The sequence below is a fragment of the Drosophila subpulchrella genome, chromosome 3R, assembly GCF_014743375.2.
Source record: "Drosophila subpulchrella strain 33 F10 #4 breed RU33 chromosome 3R, RU_Dsub_v1.1 Primary Assembly, whole genome shotgun sequence".
Classification (NCBI taxonomy): Eukaryota; Metazoa; Arthropoda; class Insecta; order Diptera; family Drosophilidae; genus Drosophila; species Drosophila subpulchrella.
In genome coordinates this window covers 10,665,960-10,683,232 of record NC_050609.1, presented here as the reverse complement: position 1 = coordinate 10,683,232, position 17,273 = coordinate 10,665,960, and the positions used below count along the sequence as shown (strand labels likewise).

Below are 17,273 nucleotides of genomic sequence, written 5' to 3'. Positions count from 1 at the left end.
ATTACTGCCCCACCAAGTTGCCCCACTAAAACGCTGCACTTTCTTCTCTCTCCCTCCTTGTGGCGCCGCAAACTAATTAGGGGCCTACGCACCGGACTGCGACATCCAGGGATTCTACAAGCCCACCCAGTGCCACAACTCGGTGGGGGTCTGCTGGTGCGTGGACAAGCACGGAGTCGAGTTCGCCAACACACGCACACGGGGCAAGCCCAACTGCGGTGAGTACTGGGGTCGGGATTCGGGTTGGGAAATGGGCACTGGAAACTAGGATGCGGGATACAACCAACACTTAACCCAAACATTTGGCGCGGCTCATAACAAAGGGCCCACAAACTTTCAAAAGACCATAATCAGCGGTGTGGCGCCAGTGGAAATGGGTTAAGCTGGTCAGTTGCCGCGTTTAACCCTCTGCACACACAATTGACGTTTCTACAAAACACCTGAAAGTGCCCAGAAACATATGTACGTTGGTAAGAGCCACAGTTCCCTGGCAAACCGACCATAAAAACATAATGCAGAAGCCAAGCAATTTACACATAAAGAGCAAATTCGCCTTGTTTTTAAAAGGAATCTTAAATTTCTGCCTTCCGAAGAAAACTTGGAAGAGTCTAAAAACCAAAATAATACATAAATAATAACAATAAAGGTCTTTGAAATAGGACCGACAATAGGAGTAATTTAAGACTCTTATGTTGAAAAGACTACTGTGAGTTTTATCTTTAGACAAAAAAATATCACTACTAATTATTTATGTCGAATTTAAAAACCTTAAAAATAAAATTTATCTGTGACTACAAAGTGATAAAAAAATACCTAAACATCCCTGTAGTCCTTTTAAAACAAAAGTATTAAATACCATATATTTTTGGTTCCTGTCCTTGCTTTTTTACTATCGATACACCCTAATTCATAGGACTAAACCGAATATGCGAAATAAATGAACCTGTGCGCAGATATAATCCTCAGTGGTTGGCATTTACTGCAGTTAGCAGTCGCTGCCAATTAATGTGGAATCCCCTTGGATGAAATACGGCTGAAATACTCGTGTTTCTTTAACGATTTTCGTGGCTATCGAACTGTGTCGGCCCGGCACTCCCACGGTTTGCCACCTGAGTCCTGGCCAGCCGCCCGGATTGAAATACCAGCCTTTAAGCCAGCTTTTATGACCCAATGCTGAGTTATGCGTTGCCGCAGTGCCAGCCTCCTATCGGTATCGAAAACACCTCGGACTCCGTTGCGTATACGTAATCTGCTTATCTGCCTCCCCCTACTGTTTACTTGGCCTATCCTTGTATTCTGGTTTCCCCGGACGAGCTGATTTAACCCAGCACTTAAGGTTGTTAAAGTTGTCGGGAGCAGGAGGCGGATAAGAGGGTCAGTCCGGGTATTACCAGTGAGTCGGTAATTGAGTTTTGCTATTAATATCGCCCATACGCCATGCATAACACATGAGAGGGCTGCGAACGGGTTCCGTTTCGTCCTTTCCAGAAAGGGAATCTTTGCGGTTGGGCAAGGGGTATCTCTCTATAAATCCAAGCACACATTCTAATTTCCAATTTCACGTCCAAACAGAGTCCGTGGTTAATAACGCCGCTTCCCTGACATCCGACGACGAGGACGAGGGCGCCGATGACGAGGACAGCGCGGAGGGCAGTGCCGATCAGATGCTGGTCTTCTAAGCGACCCAACGACGGCTCCAGCTCCACCAGCTTGGGCAGCCCATAGCCCTGGGCCCTGGCGCATCATCCAATCAGCGAGCTAGCGTTATAACAGAAGATTAATATTATTATTATTATTATGATTGCAAACAGACCGAGAAAGTGGAAGTAAAGGCAAACGCAGCAGCGAAAACCAAACCATAAAAAGAAAAAAAAAAAACCAAACCAAAAAACAGAAACATAAATGTGCAGTAGCCAAGTAAGCGTTTTTGAATAGAACTACGAATAGCAAACAGCAGAAGCAGCAGAAAACACACATACACATCACACTCCACGCCATCGAGGATAACTAAAAGGAGTCACAGGACGAACAGGAGGGCGAAACCAAAGAGAAACTGTAGCATAGTTGAAGGCGCATCGCACGCAAATTGGCAAATCGCTGATGTAGGAACACAAAAAAAAAAAAATGGAAAAGAAAACCCCCCAGAAAGCACCCATCCAAGGCTCAAGTTTTTTGTTTTTCGGTTTTTCAGTCAATCAGCACAGCCCATTCAGACACGCATTCTCCTTTGTTATCACTGTTGTTTGCACAGATGGGTGACCATCTCAGTAATCCGTCTATTTTGGCCTTTCGCAGCAGAATTAGAACCCCTCCTCTGCTTTCGCGCAAGCAAAACACGACACACGCTAAGAATTCCGCCCAAAAAAAATATATAAAAATTTATGTGATAAGTTTTTGAAATGAATGAGAGTACGAACGAAGATGGCAACTAAGCTAGCGACTCCAGGGCCCTCAGGATCAAAGGATTTAAGGATCGTAGGATCGCAGGATCGTGGATACACAGGAACGTGTGGCCAAAGAGAGAGTAGTTGGAAAAGGGGTTTTCAGAAGAGGCGAACTCATAGTTGCATATGTACGAAACATAATCGCGTTCATTTAGTGTTACTTACCAGATATATAGTGAGAGATCCGGCGCTTGCAAGGCTTTGTTAACGTCGGCTAACGTCGTTTGTATCAGCACCTGCCAGGGCAGAACTCAGCACCTGCTTTTAAGTAATCCGATTGTCAGTAATACCAGTACACCCAGTACACTCTCCCCACATTGAGATTACCAATTTCCACACACACTCGTAGGACATACGACATTAACGTAAGGAAAGGACTCGGCAAGAGATTCGATAAACGGCAATTCGCTTATACATGCATATATAAATAAATAAAATATATAATATGTTTAACGTGTAAGTATATAAGAGGCATAATTAAGTGGCAGCAAATAGCAGATCGTCGAACCGTAGCTCATCCCAAATTTTTTTAATTCCGCCCTTTGATACTTTCCAGACGCGACTAACATATGAAATTGGAATTTTAACACATTTACGGGCGAGAAGGATTAAAAAAAACATAAAATGCTTGCAAAACGACGAAATTATATAGCCAATTGTAGTAAACAAAACCAATGCATATAAATAAACCTTTTAATTATAGCAAAAATTTATAACCAACAAAGAACATTAATAACAATCATTTGCGATCAAGCGAAGAGTGGAGAATAATATCTGTTTTCGGCTGCATTTAAAGCAAAGAGCAAGAGTAAAAATATAACTGACTATGTACTACGATTACGATTGTATTTATGTATGTATTTATGAACTTGTGTATTATTATGCGAACTGCATTAATTCTAGGGAGCCAAAGGGGCAGCCACCACGGAAATAAAAGACCCATTTAGATCACACCCCTGGGCACTTTATAATATATTATTATTTTCCAAATTTCTGTTTAATTTTTACCACTCATAACTACGCGATTTGCCATAGAATCAACTACATGATACGTACGTAATGCATTTGGAAGACATTTTACGAATAACATTTACTTGATTCGATAGCACAGGTTTTCGTTTCTACTAACTACGATTCGTTTATATATGGAATGATGAAATCAATAAATATTATTTAATGCAATTCAAGTGTCGACTCTTTTCTTGGCCAATCACACGGCAGGTAAGGGATCTACTTCTATGGCCAATTTTTTATGTGACTTTGGGGCGCGTGCAAACGGCTTCGTTGGCCGGACATTAAACAAATTGTGGCAACTTGTGACATTTAAACGGACTCCATAACAACACAAAAGCGGCAAGAATGCGAATGACTAACAATAAATTTACGGAGCTAATTTTATGCGCACACAAGCAGCAAAAAGCCAAACAACCAAAATGAAAATGAAAACGAAAACCAGAAGAACTCGGCGAGGGCGACGCGCAACAGGCGCCCAAAACAATTATGGCACAGATTTAAATAAATTTTAGTTTGGTGGGGATGGCTATTTAGTTGAGGGTTCGGGGGGTCGTCTATATGGAGCACACAAAAAGTCAACGCCAACACCAACGAGTTCACACGCTAGTCGGTTGGCGGGGCACGGTCCCCATATCGTTATAAAGCCAGCCATATAGTCAGCCATATAGCGGTGTCAAGGGTGCTGAGACCGGCGGCAACTTTGCCGTGCCGTACAAAACGGAAGTTCCCGGCGACAATTAGGCAACACACACTATATAGTATAGAGGGCCAAGTTGCCCCCCACATTCTTAGTCAAGTCAGCTAGTCAGTCACTCAAAGTTCACTGCTGCACAGAGAAAATAAATTGACATGAAAAAATTAAATTTAAAGTTCTTTAATTTAATTAATAAGACATCATTGAATTTTGACTTTCGATAAAAAATATAATTTTTAAATATGGTGATTGACACACTTTTTTGACACTGTTACTGATGGGACCCCTTTCAAAAATTGTTAGATAGATAACATCATTTCTTTGTATTATTTATAGAAGTTAAATTGATAAAATCATGGAAATCTTTTAGAGAAAATTCAAAAATCTGAAACATTTATTAATTTTTTTAAATACTTACATTGTATATGAATGAGCCTAGAGCTATCATTTTTTTCGGTTTATTTTCAGTTTCTGAAAATAGATTTCCCTATATCATTTCATAATAAAAACATGTTGTTTTTATTTTTCTCTGTTCATTTAGTATTCTTGTGTCTAGATTTTTGACTAGCTAGCTTCGGCTAAATATTTGGCCAACATAAACAATTCCGGCTGAGTGTGCGTCGGCTCATTTGCATAATTCTGTGGAGCAGACAATGCGACAAGTTGCACATGCAACGCCTGGCTGCTCGACTCGACCAGATTTTCGAGCCCCTTTGCCACATAGCCAGTTTGCCAGACGGAATGGGACTGCTCTGAGCCAAGCTCCATGTCAGCCAGACGGTTATGGTGGCGGTTATGGGTGCCTCATTGTTCCGGCCTTTTGCCACCCGGAACACCCATGACTTTTTGGCATTTTTAATTAGTGCCCTGATACTCGTATGTATGTGCTGCTGTGCAGTTGGCAACTTTTATTTTTATGCGTCATTCAGGCGTCACTGGGCCCTTGTTGTTGACACCACGCACATACTCACTGGGTACTTTATAGTTCAAGGTGACTACGTAAAAGTTTTGTGGGACTCGACTGGAAATAAACTCAGAGGTCTTTGTGTTGTTCGGCCATAGCGTTAAAAATTTAAGCCTGCCCCATTCGTCCTGCGATGTTGCAGCAACATTCTGGCTTCGTGTCACGCCACTGAAACTGAATGTTTCACATTATTTAACTCCTTTTTTTTTGGATGGGGTCAACATAGGCGACGCAGGGAGGCAATGCTGCAGGGGCGTGGCCTGCAGCTGCTGCAACGGGCAATTATTGCGCAGTTATTGCATGTCGTGTGCAATGCCTATGAATTATTACGTATACGCAGAGTGTCCACAGCGAAAACGAAAGTCGGGGCGGGGCGGTATTCATGCTGCAGTTGTTAATAAATTCAACGAAATTGCTACAGTTTTTATTTGTAATGTTTGGCATGGTAAGTGCATACATGGCTTTTTTTGTTATTTATTAACGGTTTTATTTTTTAACAAATTAAATTACAAGAGAGCCATAAGATTCGATTTTAAATTGAACCTTTTTAAAGCACATACGTAAAATATTTTTATTTATGCTAAAATCTGCTAAAAGTACATTTCATTCATTATTGTTAAATAAATGACTTAACGACAAATAAGTCTGGTAGATATTTTTATGAAAAGTAAACACTACTAAACTACCTAATAGCTACGTAGCTTAAACTAGGTAAACTCTAAGCTTATCGCATTCCTGGCTATTCAACATTCTGTATGACAAAACCGCACGCTCTCCAAAACCTCCTCAAGTCGGATGGCGTTCATTAAATTAGGTAATCGCATGAGCCCTAATGTCAACCGTATCGCCGCTCAACCAAGACATTTCGGTCTCTGTGGCAATAGAGATAGAGCGCCACCGACCTTGGCCAACTTGCCAATATGGGTTCCAAGTGGCAACCGCAGAGGTCACGCACTGTTCGCCATTTCGGATCGCACACTGCTAGTTCCAATAGATACATAGATACTTCTCTGGGGGCCCTTTGATGACACACTAATTAAAGGCTACCTGCCACTAATTAGCGATAAACAATTGGCCCGCTTGCTCTTGCCACGGGTAAGATACTTGGCCCCAACTTGGCCCAAGAAAAGGGGGCCAACGGCACGACCATTTGTCATTCGGAAGCAGCCGCTGCAAAGGGGAAACAAACGTTGTCAACGCCAAAACCACTGAACTGTTAAAAGTGCCATTGAATTCAAACAACAAGCGATGCTGGGCGCAACTGTGCAAACAAACAAACTGTCGGAAAGACAGAGCATGCATGGCTAGATGCGGTGTCTGTGTCTGTCCGATGGATCCCCATCCCAATCCCCATCCCCATTCCGATTCCGATCCGACCCACCCGAACCGAACTGAGGCGAACTGAACTGAACCGTGCCCCCAGATGGGACCTCGCCCTGCCCCACTCGAAAACCCTTTGCAAGCGTTAAATAGTTTTGTTTATTGCACATTGAAATCGAGCCAGCGAGCAATTCGGTGGCTGCTCCGCGCGCGACACACTCCAGCGATCTAATCAGCAATCTCGACGACGACAGCGCCGTCATGATATTTCTCATACGCTCGGTTAGCCGCGACGTCGACGCTCGATCGAATATATTCCCTATGCACTGAGAGAAAACTCTACACTTACCAGATCAATGTATAAGGTGACAGAAAAGTGGTATATTGGCTTATCAAGCGTCTTCAGTTAAAACTTCTTTAAAATTTTTAACATTTTCAAAATTGTTTTAAATAATCCGCAATGGAAATTAAAATTTTACAAAATTCAAAATGTTAGAATCAACTAAAAAGTGACTTTAAAAAAAAAATATTTCTCTGCCTCCCAAAAACAAAGACATTTTTCAAGGAACTATCTCAAAATAGGCCAATAAAACTTACAAAAAAAATTATTCGCCTAATTCAATTCTAAAACTAAGCTTAGATATTGCTTTGGATAGGAGTTAAAATTTTTTTTTAATTTAAAAGAGGAAATGAGCAAATTTTAAAGGAAATATTGATAGAACAGCAGATATTTATTTATTTATGTATTTTTTTAAAAAAGTTAATAGTATTACAATCTGTTTTCCGCAGTGTACTGTTGCTGCTGCGACAGAAGCGTTCATATCATTTACATACGCAGCGTTTCGGAGTGAGTCTGCTGCGAGTGCCTGGCGCTCTGAAGCCTCTGCGTCTGGGCCTGGCTCTGGGGGATGGATCTCGATCTCTCGGCTGGGAGCTCAGATCAGAGTCGGCTATTTGCAAGTCGAGAGCCGCGCGAGTCGGACGTGCGATCGCCTCAGCAAAATAAGGGGCAATACAATTAAACAGATGAAACAAAGTGCATTCGGCTAATGGAAGTGGTGGCAAAAGTCAAAGCCATAGCCAAAGCCACGAGATATTTCCGAAAAACAAACAAATAATGCATAATCGTGTTTGGAGTAATTAGCACTAGAGGCTGCTGGCGGCTGTCCGACCCCAAATCGGTCCAAATTATACATTTGATTGCAGGCGGACAGGATTCAGAGCTGCACTGAAGTGGACCCGGATCCTGACCCATTTGCATATGCAAATAGCTGAATCTGCAGGCGATTGAGTGGCAAACAATCAGTGCACGTGCCGAAAGTGTTAAACTGTGCCAAACATAACCAGCAAACAGGCAAAAAGCCAGTGAATAAATAACCCTGTTCGAGTGACCCGTGTTCCAGCCGAAAATCAATTACAATTTATTGCACGAGCATGCCAAACGAGTCGCGGTTGCAGCCACAAAAACGCATCTGAAAAACAATGCACCTCCAATCATCGCTGACCGCCCCCTGGCTATGCAAATTAGCGATTGCAGCGATTTTGCTAATTCTACAGCAGAGTGCCAGCGGTGAGTTCTGTTCTCAGCCGACCTTGCCGATTGGCTAAAATCCCCACTCAAAACGTCATTCCTTAACCGATGTTGCCAATTCAGAGAGTTGTTTGTCGAGAGTGATGAAGATGCACTCGCATTTGCATTCAATAGCAAAAGTGGAAACCAAAACCAAAACTGCATAGATCAATTTACAAGTCGCTAAAGGGGGTTGCTTTGCTGGATGTGCATGTCAGCTGTTATTATAGATATATTCGCAAGCACCCTGAGAACGAGTTTTCAATATTATTGAATGGGAGACTGACCTACACAAGGAAATGCATTCCTAACTAAATAACCATCGTGGGGAAAATACTAGTAAGATAAGGATTTACCAGGTTCCTCATTGTCTTCTTAGATAATCAAAATTGGGGGAATGCAACACTGATAAAAAATATAAGGGTAAAAAAAAATTCCTTCATGTTGAATCAAAAATTTCATATTTCAACTATATAAAAAACATTTAAGCTGCCATGATGTAATATGAATAAATAATTGAATCAATATATGGTTACTTAAGCATATTTACTTTTAGCATCTTAAAAACCTATTTTTTAAAATTTATTTAATAAGACATATTTGGATTTTCTACCTTCTTTTTATCAGTGATCTTATTCCATATAATCATAGTCATTTTCTATTTAACACCTGTTAGTAAACAAGTTTTTACTTCAGTTTTGACTCCAATAAAATCAAATTATCTAAGGGTATCATCCTACAAAATCTTTACCGATTTGCACTTGTGAATGATCTTGAAAGTTTTGGGTAGTTGTGGTAACTCCATTTATAAAATTGATCAGATCTTAGTTGTAGATTTTAGTCTGTAACAATCTGAGTTATTTATCCCCTATACTAGACGTTTTCATTTTCCTTAGAAAATATTTTGCCTAAGATCAATTACTGTATTCCCTGTATTAAATGCATTTTCTAATTGTAAGCTCAGGCATTTGGTATTCCCTACTTAAATCTTTAGCTCGCAGATGCATGATTGATTTTCTCATTGCTTACTTATGCATAAAAATATCATATTAATTGATGCCCAGCCACAATGGCGCACAAGCTTAGCAAATAGACATACCCCTTGAATGGAAATCGATACGCAATCCCTATATTATGGTTGCTCGGCAATTTCAAAAATGTTATGACTCGCAGTCATGCGCATCCCTTGGATGATAGCCCACATTCATGGCATTCCGTTCCGCCCCCCAGTTGCCCTGCTGCTCAAGTGTCCGCTGCACCAGTTGCAGTTGCAGAAGATCGTCGGATTCCGGCCTCCGCTGGAGTATCTGAATGAGGGCAATCTGATCTACGGCCCGGAAATGGCGAGCAACTTCAAGGAGCGCAATGGGAACCAGGAACTTCCGGTCAGCCAGGTGTGCTGGAGGATCTGCAACGAGGATCCCGATTGCATTGCCTATGTGCATCTTCTGGACACGGACGAGTGCCATGGCTACTCGTATTTCGAGCGAACCTCACGATATCTGGCCATTTCGGGGGAACTACCGCTGGTGGCCGATGGCGAGGCCGTGTTCTACGAAAAGACCTGCCTCCGAGGTGAGTAGAACCATGACCGGATGGGGGCCTGAAGCGACCTTGCTAATCGACAACCATTCCGACCTTGCAGTTCCCGATGCGTGCCGAGGGCGTCTCTGGGCACTGACCAAAATCCCCGGCAGCACCCTGGTCTTCCAGAGCAAGAAGACCATTTCGACGCTGGTCACGCGGCGTGAGTGCGCCGAGCGCTGCTTCTTCGAAAGCGAGTTCAAATGCCTCTCCGCCTCCTTTGCGCCCTCATATCGGAACAATCGTGAGCGGTAATTGACTGTTTGGTGGCCGGTTGTTGTAGGTTGTTGTTGGTGGTTGTTTATTGTCGTTGCTGTTGCCGGACAAATTAATTGCTTTTGTTGTGCATTTTTAATGCATGGCCGAGGCTTTTCTCCGGATTATGACATCACTCGCAGGCGGTGATGGGATAGGTTAGGTTTTTTTCCATTTTTCTGTAAAAAGTGATTAACATTTTTTAATATTCAATCCAAGCAGCTTAGTACAATACGAAATAGAGTATAAAAGCACAGATTTACATTCAAATGCCAGTTAAAAAATATAATTATTTTTAACTTAAAAAGGATTTGTATGAGTAAACGGGAAAATCGCTTTTCAAAACGGCTCCACAACTGTAGAAAACCATTAGGTAGTATGGAACAAAGTTTTTAAGTTGGTATAGCCAAACGATTGAATTATTAAAGGAACAATTTGTTTTGATTATACTCAGAATAAAGATCGACGTATATAAAAAAAATTTAAGAGCATTTTAGAAAAAGCTGCCCACTTTTTTCTTTCAAGAAAATGAAATAGTTTCCGAAGATTACCAAAATTTGCCGTTCCTTTAGAAAATATCATTAAATTAGTACCATAGCGGACAAAATTATTTGTGTATTACTAAAATAGATAGATAGATAAAAGGAAATGAATAGTGGTATGGGGAGGTGTAGGATCACAAATTACCTGATACTAAGCATATAGTTTAAAACGTGCGTCTACAGGTTCCGTGGCGAAGCGAATCCCGGCCAGAGCCCCTCCCCCCGCCTGGGCAGGTGCATGCTGAGCGACAGGGACAAGACCATCCAGCCGGACGCCTTTCGAGCCGCCCCGTACGACGAGGAGTACATGGAGAACCAGTGCCACGAGCGGGCCGTCGAAAGCGACAACTGTTCATACGAGCTCTATGCCAACAGCAGCTTCATCTATGCGGAGGCCAGGTATTTGGGCCTCTCCCAGAAAGAGGTGTGTCCACCGCGTTTCGGCTGTCGCGCATTATGATTGGAATCGAAATCGATGGGAGTCGGTTGAGTGATTGATGACTCTTTCCTCCGTATTTCCCCTACAGTGTCAGGCGCTGTGCTCGCACGAGGCCAAGTTCTACTGCCAGGGCGTCTCCTTCTACTACGTAAACCAGTTGTCCCTGTCCGAGTGCCTCCTCCACTCCGAGGACATCGTGTCTCTGGGACCCCGGAGCCTGAAACTCCGTGAAAACTCTGTCTACATGCGGAGGGTCAAGTGCCTGGATGGTAAGAGCTCCTTGGAATGTGATATAACTAATTCTAAGCATTTCCATATTCCACAGTCCGGGTGTTTTGCACTCGTGATGAGATGTCCATCAAGTACAACCCAAAGGACTGGTTCGCGGGCAAGATCTATGCCAGCATGCACTCCAAGGAATGCCTGGCCAGGGGATCCGGCAACGGAAGTGTCCTGCTGACGCTTCAGATCGGCAGCGAGATCAAGGAGAACCGCTGTGGCATTCTGCGAGCCTATGAGATGACGCAAGCATACCAAAGGTAAGTCACTTTGTAGAAGAGTACCCTATATTAGAAATGTTCTGTAGAAATTTCGAGTTTGTAGCTCTACTGGATTAAGATCTACATCGATCCCACTTTTGTATAGGAAATGTATGAATCCATTTCCGAATTTACTTTTATAGTCAATTATATTCCTTTCATTGCTCAGAACCTTCATCTCTGCCCTGGTGGTCATCCAAAACAACCCGAATGTGCAGACCCAGGGCGACCGGCTCATCAAGGTCGGATGCATACAGAGCAATGCGACCGCCTCGCTGGGCGTTTCGGTGCGGGACAGCAGCGCGGATGCCTCTGAGATTGTGCCCAGCGCCATCGCCCTAGAATCCTCCTTGGAGTACGCCGAGCAGTGAGTTCTGGTTTTCTTTATCTGATTCCCCATCTCACATAATCCTTGCAGCATGTTCCCTCACGAAGGCGTGGTGCACTACAACAGCACTACTGGCCCCCATCCGCATCCCAGCATCTCGCTCCAGATAGTGGATCTGTCGCACCAGCACGAGACCAACGACGTGCAGATTGGACAGAACCTGGAACTCCAGATCGTCGCAGAGTACAGCCAACATCAGCTGGTCGAGCACATGGAGCTGCAGTTGGCACCACTGCCGGACTTTCGAGCCACCTCGCTGGTGGCCAAGACAGCGGACAACGAGAACTACGTGCTGTTGATCGATGAGCGGGGCTGTCCCACGGATGCCAGTGTGTTCCCCGCTTTGGAAAGGGTTCACTCGGCCACCAGAAGCATGCTGCGAGCCCGGTTTCATGCCTTCAAGTTCTCGGGAACCGCCAACGTGAGCTTCGATGTGAAGATCCGCTTCTGCGTGGAGCGGTGCTCGGCCAGCAACTGTGCTAGTGCATCCTGGCAGAGGAGACGGCGGCAGGTGGATCAGCCAGATCGAAGACCAGAAGACTTGCGTGTCCAGAATCCTGTGTACATCTCCACCGTGGTGGACGTTGCACCAGAACAAGGCAAGGGGAACTATTCCATTGCGCAAGAGGAACTGCCTCTGAACTACAATATACGGGTTCATGGACCGGACAAGAACAACGCCAACAGCTACATGTACGGCGAGCGGGGAGTGCTGCTTATAGCTGGCATCGACGATCAACTGCACCTGGATAACGTGTGCATCAACCAAAGCCTGCTTATTGCCCTGTTCATATTCTGGTTGATCTGTCAGGTAGCCCTACTCTTCGGCTGCGGCATGGTGCTGCAGCGCTACCGCCGACTGGCTAAGCTTGAAGACGAGCGGCGCAGACTGCACGAGGAGTACCTGGAGGCGAGACGAGTCCACTGGGCGGACCAGGGCGGATACACACTATAATGTTCGGCTGGGACGCAATGCGTACAAAATGCATCTTAATTTAATAAACATAAACCTATGCGGATCTTACAAACGAGTGCAATTTCTGAAGAGTTCAGGAGTTCTTCTTGGGATGGTAGTGTTCCCACTTGCGGTGATTCAGCGAGTTAAAATCCGGGCAGTGGTGGGCGATCTTACGCAAGTAGTCGGACAGCTTGAGCAGCTCCGTGTCCGTGCCCCGGTTGAGATGGGCCTGACGGAAGGGACGGATTTTCAGACCGGACTTGGGATTCATCAGGAAGTTGCGGCGGATATCGTCAAACATGATGGTGTTGTTGGAGCTGTACTGCTTGTACAGGGCCCAAATCACACCAAGTGGCTTTACATCCACCACTCCGCGTTCCGGCACATGAACTGAGATCATGGCGGTAGAGTCGAGGTAGAACATGACCTTGTAGTTCTCGTTGTTGGCCACGCCCAACAGGCGCATCTTCTCCTCGATCCAGCGCATACTGGTGGCGGACCAGATGACAATGTCGTAGTCCTCGTAGGCGGAGGCGAGGAACTCGTGCAGATACGGACGCATAAGCTCCGTGCCCGTTTCAGCCGGCGAGCGGTGATCAAAGAGGGTGTAGTCGATGTCCAGGACAAGAAGCTTCTTGCCCTCTCGTGGCGGCGACAGCTCCTTGATCTTGTAGTCGCGCACACGACGCTGCACCTTGGCCAAATACACGGCGGAGTGCTCGACGGATTCTTCGCGCTCCTCGGCGTCGTCGAAGTCATCGACCACTTCGCCAATGTCCTCCGGCAGGCTGCAGGCATCTTCGATGTCCGCCTCCGTGGAGCCCACCATCATCAGCTTGAAGTTGGGCTTCAGTTCCAAAGCGCTAATCTTTACATTGTCGGCGGCTGTCTTTCCTGCAAGTCATTGGATTTGTAATGACTAGGAATCCTTGGATATGAAGCCTCTTAAGTACGTACCTTTGTACTTTAGGTTGAGCAGCTTCTGGCGCTCGGGGCGCACCTGTGTCTTGCGGAAAATCTCGTGACGCAGCACCTCCACGGTGTCCTGGTCGGTGAGGTCAACTGGGTACTCCTTGCCGGACCACTTTACAATCACGACCACTTCCTTGACCTCCATCTTTGTGTTCCGTCAAAGAATTTTGTTTGCGACAGATCTATCACACCATAAAACGCTTTTTAAGCTTAAGATATGGTTTGCGGCTAGGGAATTACTGTAATTTGTCTTAAACTTTATTAATTTTTTTTTTTTTTAGAAATAAACAGCGTCGGAGATGTCAGACATCGATGGCACTATCGATGAAAATTACCGGCGTCATCGATTGATTTGGGACTAATTGAAAGTATCGAAAGTACTTATATATTTGCACTGGGCTCCCTGTTGATGACCAGTCAATTCAGCCCACTTTTAAATAACCCGCGCCCGTTCTTCATGATCTTCGACGAGTTTCACTTGAAGAAAATTCCAAATTGGCGGTTTGAATCATGGAAGGCTATGGTGGTGGCCATTGCCACCTTCGACGGGAAATTTCTGAAGATCGTCCACATCCAAATGGTAAGTTTTAATTTATGTAAATGTTTATTTTAGTCTTAGCTTTCGCATTTAGACGGCCGCGCGCGCGCTGTTCTGTTAGAGATGCCATCGGATATCGTATATCGTATATCGTAGATATATCGGCACCGTGGCAGTGCAGTGAAATCTACTGCCAAATGTAAACAAATTTGAAAAAAGGCGTTATTTTTTTTTAATGCTATTTTTAATGCTATTTATTATTTTCATATTTTATATATATACATTATATTATAATTTTTTTATTCATTATATATATATGTTATATATTATTATTCATTATTTTTATTTAATATTTATATTTTTTCACAGATGTCTCCAGAGATCAGCAAATTGGGGAAGGTGGAGATAAAGGACGGAGTGAGGGAAGTCTATTACTTTGCAAAACGAAACGGGCTGCAGCACCACCTGGTAGGAGCCGTGAGCGACGGAAATGCGGCGAACCAGGACGCCATCCAGTGGCTCCTGGGAAAAAATGTTCCCAGCATGTATGACCACCGTCACTTGTGCGGGCGCCTTGTTCGGTTGGGGGTGGCTGACGGTTTGCTCAGGCACACATATAGGCACCTCAAATTCCGAAAAGGTACCTATATGCGTGTCCTGGGCGAGATGGCAGCCAAAGCCACAACCTCCATCTCCAACCACACGGCGCTCGCGCACTACAAGGACGAGTTCGGGAGGATGGAGTACTTGCTGCGGAACATCTACCAGGTGGTGCCGGAGGAGGAGGAGGTGTCCCTCACCAGCATCAATTCTGACCTCTTGGAGGACATCGGCCAGAAATGGGCCTTCTTGTTGGACGAGGCGTTCAAGGAAGCCCTGTCGGTGTTCCCGGAGGTCAGGGAGGATGAGGAGCAGGCCCTCCTCCTGGTCGGAGTTTTGGTGACGGTGATGGCGATCTCCGAGGAGCATTCTAATTTGTAAAAAAGAAAAATAATAAAATTTTTAAAAATCAAACACTTTAGTCGTATTTTTAATTTTATGTAATATTAGAAAATTTACTTTACAGTAAAGTAATAAAGAAATATTGATCAAAGCTCTTAAAGCTTTCGATCATGGAAATGTTAAGTTTTTAACAGGAGGGAACGGGCCAGCAGCATACAATTTAGAGCGAGACGACTATGTAAAGCATAGAACGGTTATTGCGGTAAATTTGTTTTTTAAATTTCTTAAGAAGAAGAAAGTGACGGAAAGTGGCGAAGACACAAGTCAGGTTCCGAAGTTAAATCTAAGAAATAAAGAAAAATGGATAGAAAACAAGTTAATGAGGGTAAGTAAAAAATCTTTCTAATGAATGTTTTTTATGAAAACGTTAATATTCTTTTTTTTTATTTGCACAATTTAGCAGTCCAGGCGATGATGACTGCGATGGCCAATGGGATGGCGGCGGCGTCTGCTGGTATGGCGGCGGCGGTGCAGCTTCTGAATATGGATATTCCACCGCCGCCACCATTACAGGCGGCCATACAGCAGGATCACAATCCGCCGCCACCACCACAGCAGGCTCCTCCGACGCCACCACCAGCGCCGGCGCCACCACGTCCGGAAGGAAAATGGACGTGGACGCCAGCGCAAAAAGAGCCAACACCACCTCCACCTCCGGCAGGAAAGTGGACGTGGACGCCAGCAGAAGAGATGCCGCCACCACCACCACCACCACCACTTCAGGCGCCATCTCCGCCGGAGGTGGAGCAGGAGCAGCCGGAGGAGCAGCTGGAGGAGCAGCCGGAGGAGCAGGCCCAGGCTGCCAATCCCCCGTTGGCCCCCCCAATTCTGTCGCCGCCGCCGGGGCCAGGGCCATCAGCAGGGCGAGGGCGCCCATATCCAGCACTGGGAACGCCCCGTCTTTCGTTGCCTAACGATGCCGTCGAAGTGTCTCAGTGGCCACAGCTCCCCACAAGGGAACTGCAGAGGCACTTCGATGGCAATGGGCGACGGTGCCTTTCCAGTGCTGGATGTGCTGGCAGAAATGCGGTACTGCGTTTAAAGCCAGGCGCCACACCTGCTTGGCCTCGTCCCTCACATATTCGTGCCCCTACTGCCCCTTCAGTTCAGTGGTGAAGAACCCTAGTGGGCATAGGGCTAAGTGCGATGGGCGGAGCTGAACAAAGGGGTGATGCAGCCGCCTGCTTCCAGGGAGTCCTCGATGTCCCCCCAGTCGCGGGAGCTCAGTGGGGGATCAATTTATTGAAGTAAATTTTTTACAGAAATAAAAAAATTGAATTTAATTTAATTTCAATTTCAGATCCTAGTCTCTAGCTTGCTGGACAAAATATTTCAGCAAGTCTCGGGTGTTTGGATCCAACCTTTTGTTTATGAATTACATTTTTAAGTAGTTAATTATATTTACTTTAATAAAATGTTTAATGTCAACATTAAAATGTATTAAATTTATGTTTTTTATTTAATGACCAATATTCAGATATTCATCTCCAGCAGATGGAGTGCTTGCGGTTAGACCCGCACGCGGTGATTAAAGCCGAATGATTGTTTTGTTGACGAATCCCGAAATCGACAACAGTCTATCGATTTGCCTGAATATCGGCTATCGATGTGTGGCCAACGTTGCCACCCTTCGGGGAGCTGCCACTGAGCCTGCCACTTTTCTGAGGTGAGTATTCCGTTTGAAATATGTTTGTGGTATGAAAGAGTTTCAAATAACAGAGCTATTAGTAACGGTTTTCCAAGAAAATTATTTGTTATCAGTTCCCTAAAATCCTCACTTTAACCCTTTTTAAAAACGAAAAACATTTTTAAAATGAAGTTTAACGTATTTAAGAAAACAAAGTTCACCCATAAAGTAGAAAACTGTAAACAGGCGTTTGATACTTTGTGGATAAGATCGAGCGTTAGTTTTTGCTTTTAAGTTCAAAGGTCCCGAGTATTCAAATGTATGTTTTAATCGTTATAGTCGTACACTTTGAAGCTAAAAAACATGTTTATTTTTTTTTTAGCTAGGATTTTTGTTTTGTAAGTTAGTTTTTATTTAATCTTA

The 17,273-nt window shown here is 44.4% G+C and overlaps 3 protein-coding genes across 4 annotated transcripts in view; 2 read left to right on the top strand and 1 right to left on the bottom strand.

Moving 5' to 3' along the window:
* The window catches only part of LOC119563018 (proteoglycan Cow), a 46,734-nt gene extending 43,453 nt beyond the window's left edge, over nt 1–3,281 (top strand). For both annotated transcript variants that reach the window (XM_037876213.1, XM_037876212.1), the window contains exons 10-11: nt 81–218; nt 1,573–3,281. In XM_037876213.1, coding sequence (XP_037732141.1) covers nt 81–218; nt 1,573–1,679 — 245 coding nt within the window. In that variant the 3' untranslated portion in view covers nt 1,680–3,281. The remainder of the gene's footprint in view (nt 1–80; nt 219–1,572) is intronic.
* A 4,105-nt stretch (nt 3,282–7,386) lies between these two features.
* Nucleotides 7,387–12,784, top strand: LOC119554267. Its single transcript, XM_037865119.1, has 8 exons — nt 7,387–8,006; nt 9,237–9,581; nt 9,652–9,841; nt 10,571–10,811; nt 10,915–11,095; nt 11,152–11,365; nt 11,535–11,732; nt 11,784–12,784. The coding sequence occupies exons 1-8, from the start codon at nt 7,919–7,921 to the stop codon at nt 12,706–12,708; spliced, it is 2,382 nt and encodes a 793-aa protein (XP_037721047.1). The 5' UTR covers nt 7,387–7,918; the 3' UTR covers nt 12,709–12,784.
* LOC119554275 (ubiquitin-like domain-containing CTD phosphatase 1) lies at nt 12,711–14,000 on the bottom strand. The gene is made up of 2 exons (XM_037865130.1): nt 13,669–14,000; nt 12,711–13,605 (listed from the first exon to the last, which is right to left on the bottom strand). Exons 1-2 carry the CDS (start codon nt 13,826–13,828, stop codon nt 12,803–12,805), a joined length of 963 nt encoding a protein of 320 aa, XP_037721058.1. The 5' UTR covers nt 13,829–14,000; the 3' UTR covers nt 12,711–12,802.
* Between the last annotated feature and the right edge of the window lie 3,273 nt (nt 14,001–17,273).

What these genes read in the sequence shown, in the direction of transcription:
- LOC119554267 (XM_037865119.1), top strand. Translation starts at nt 7,919, where the DNA reads ATGCACCTCCAATCATCGCTGACCGCCCCCTGGCTATGCAAATTAGCG. An exon ending in TCTACAGCAGAGTGCCAGCG is followed by an intron (nt 8,007 to 9,236) that starts GTGAGTTCTGTT and finishes TCCGCCCCCCAG; the next exon opens with TTGCCCTGCTGCTCAAGTGT. An exon ending in TGGGCCTCTCCCAGAAAGAG is followed by an intron (nt 10,812 to 10,914) that starts GTGTGTCCACCG and finishes TTTCCCCTACAG; the next exon opens with TGTCAGGCGCTGTGCTCGCA.
- LOC119554275 (XM_037865130.1), bottom strand. Translation starts at nt 13,828, where the DNA reads ATGGAGGTCAAGGAAGTGGTCGTGATTGTAAAGTGGTCCGGCAAGGAG. An exon ending in GCTCAACCTAAAGTACAAAG is followed by an intron (nt 13,606 to 13,668) that starts GTACGTACTTAA and finishes AATGACTTGCAG; the next exon opens with GAAAGACAGCCGCCGACAAT.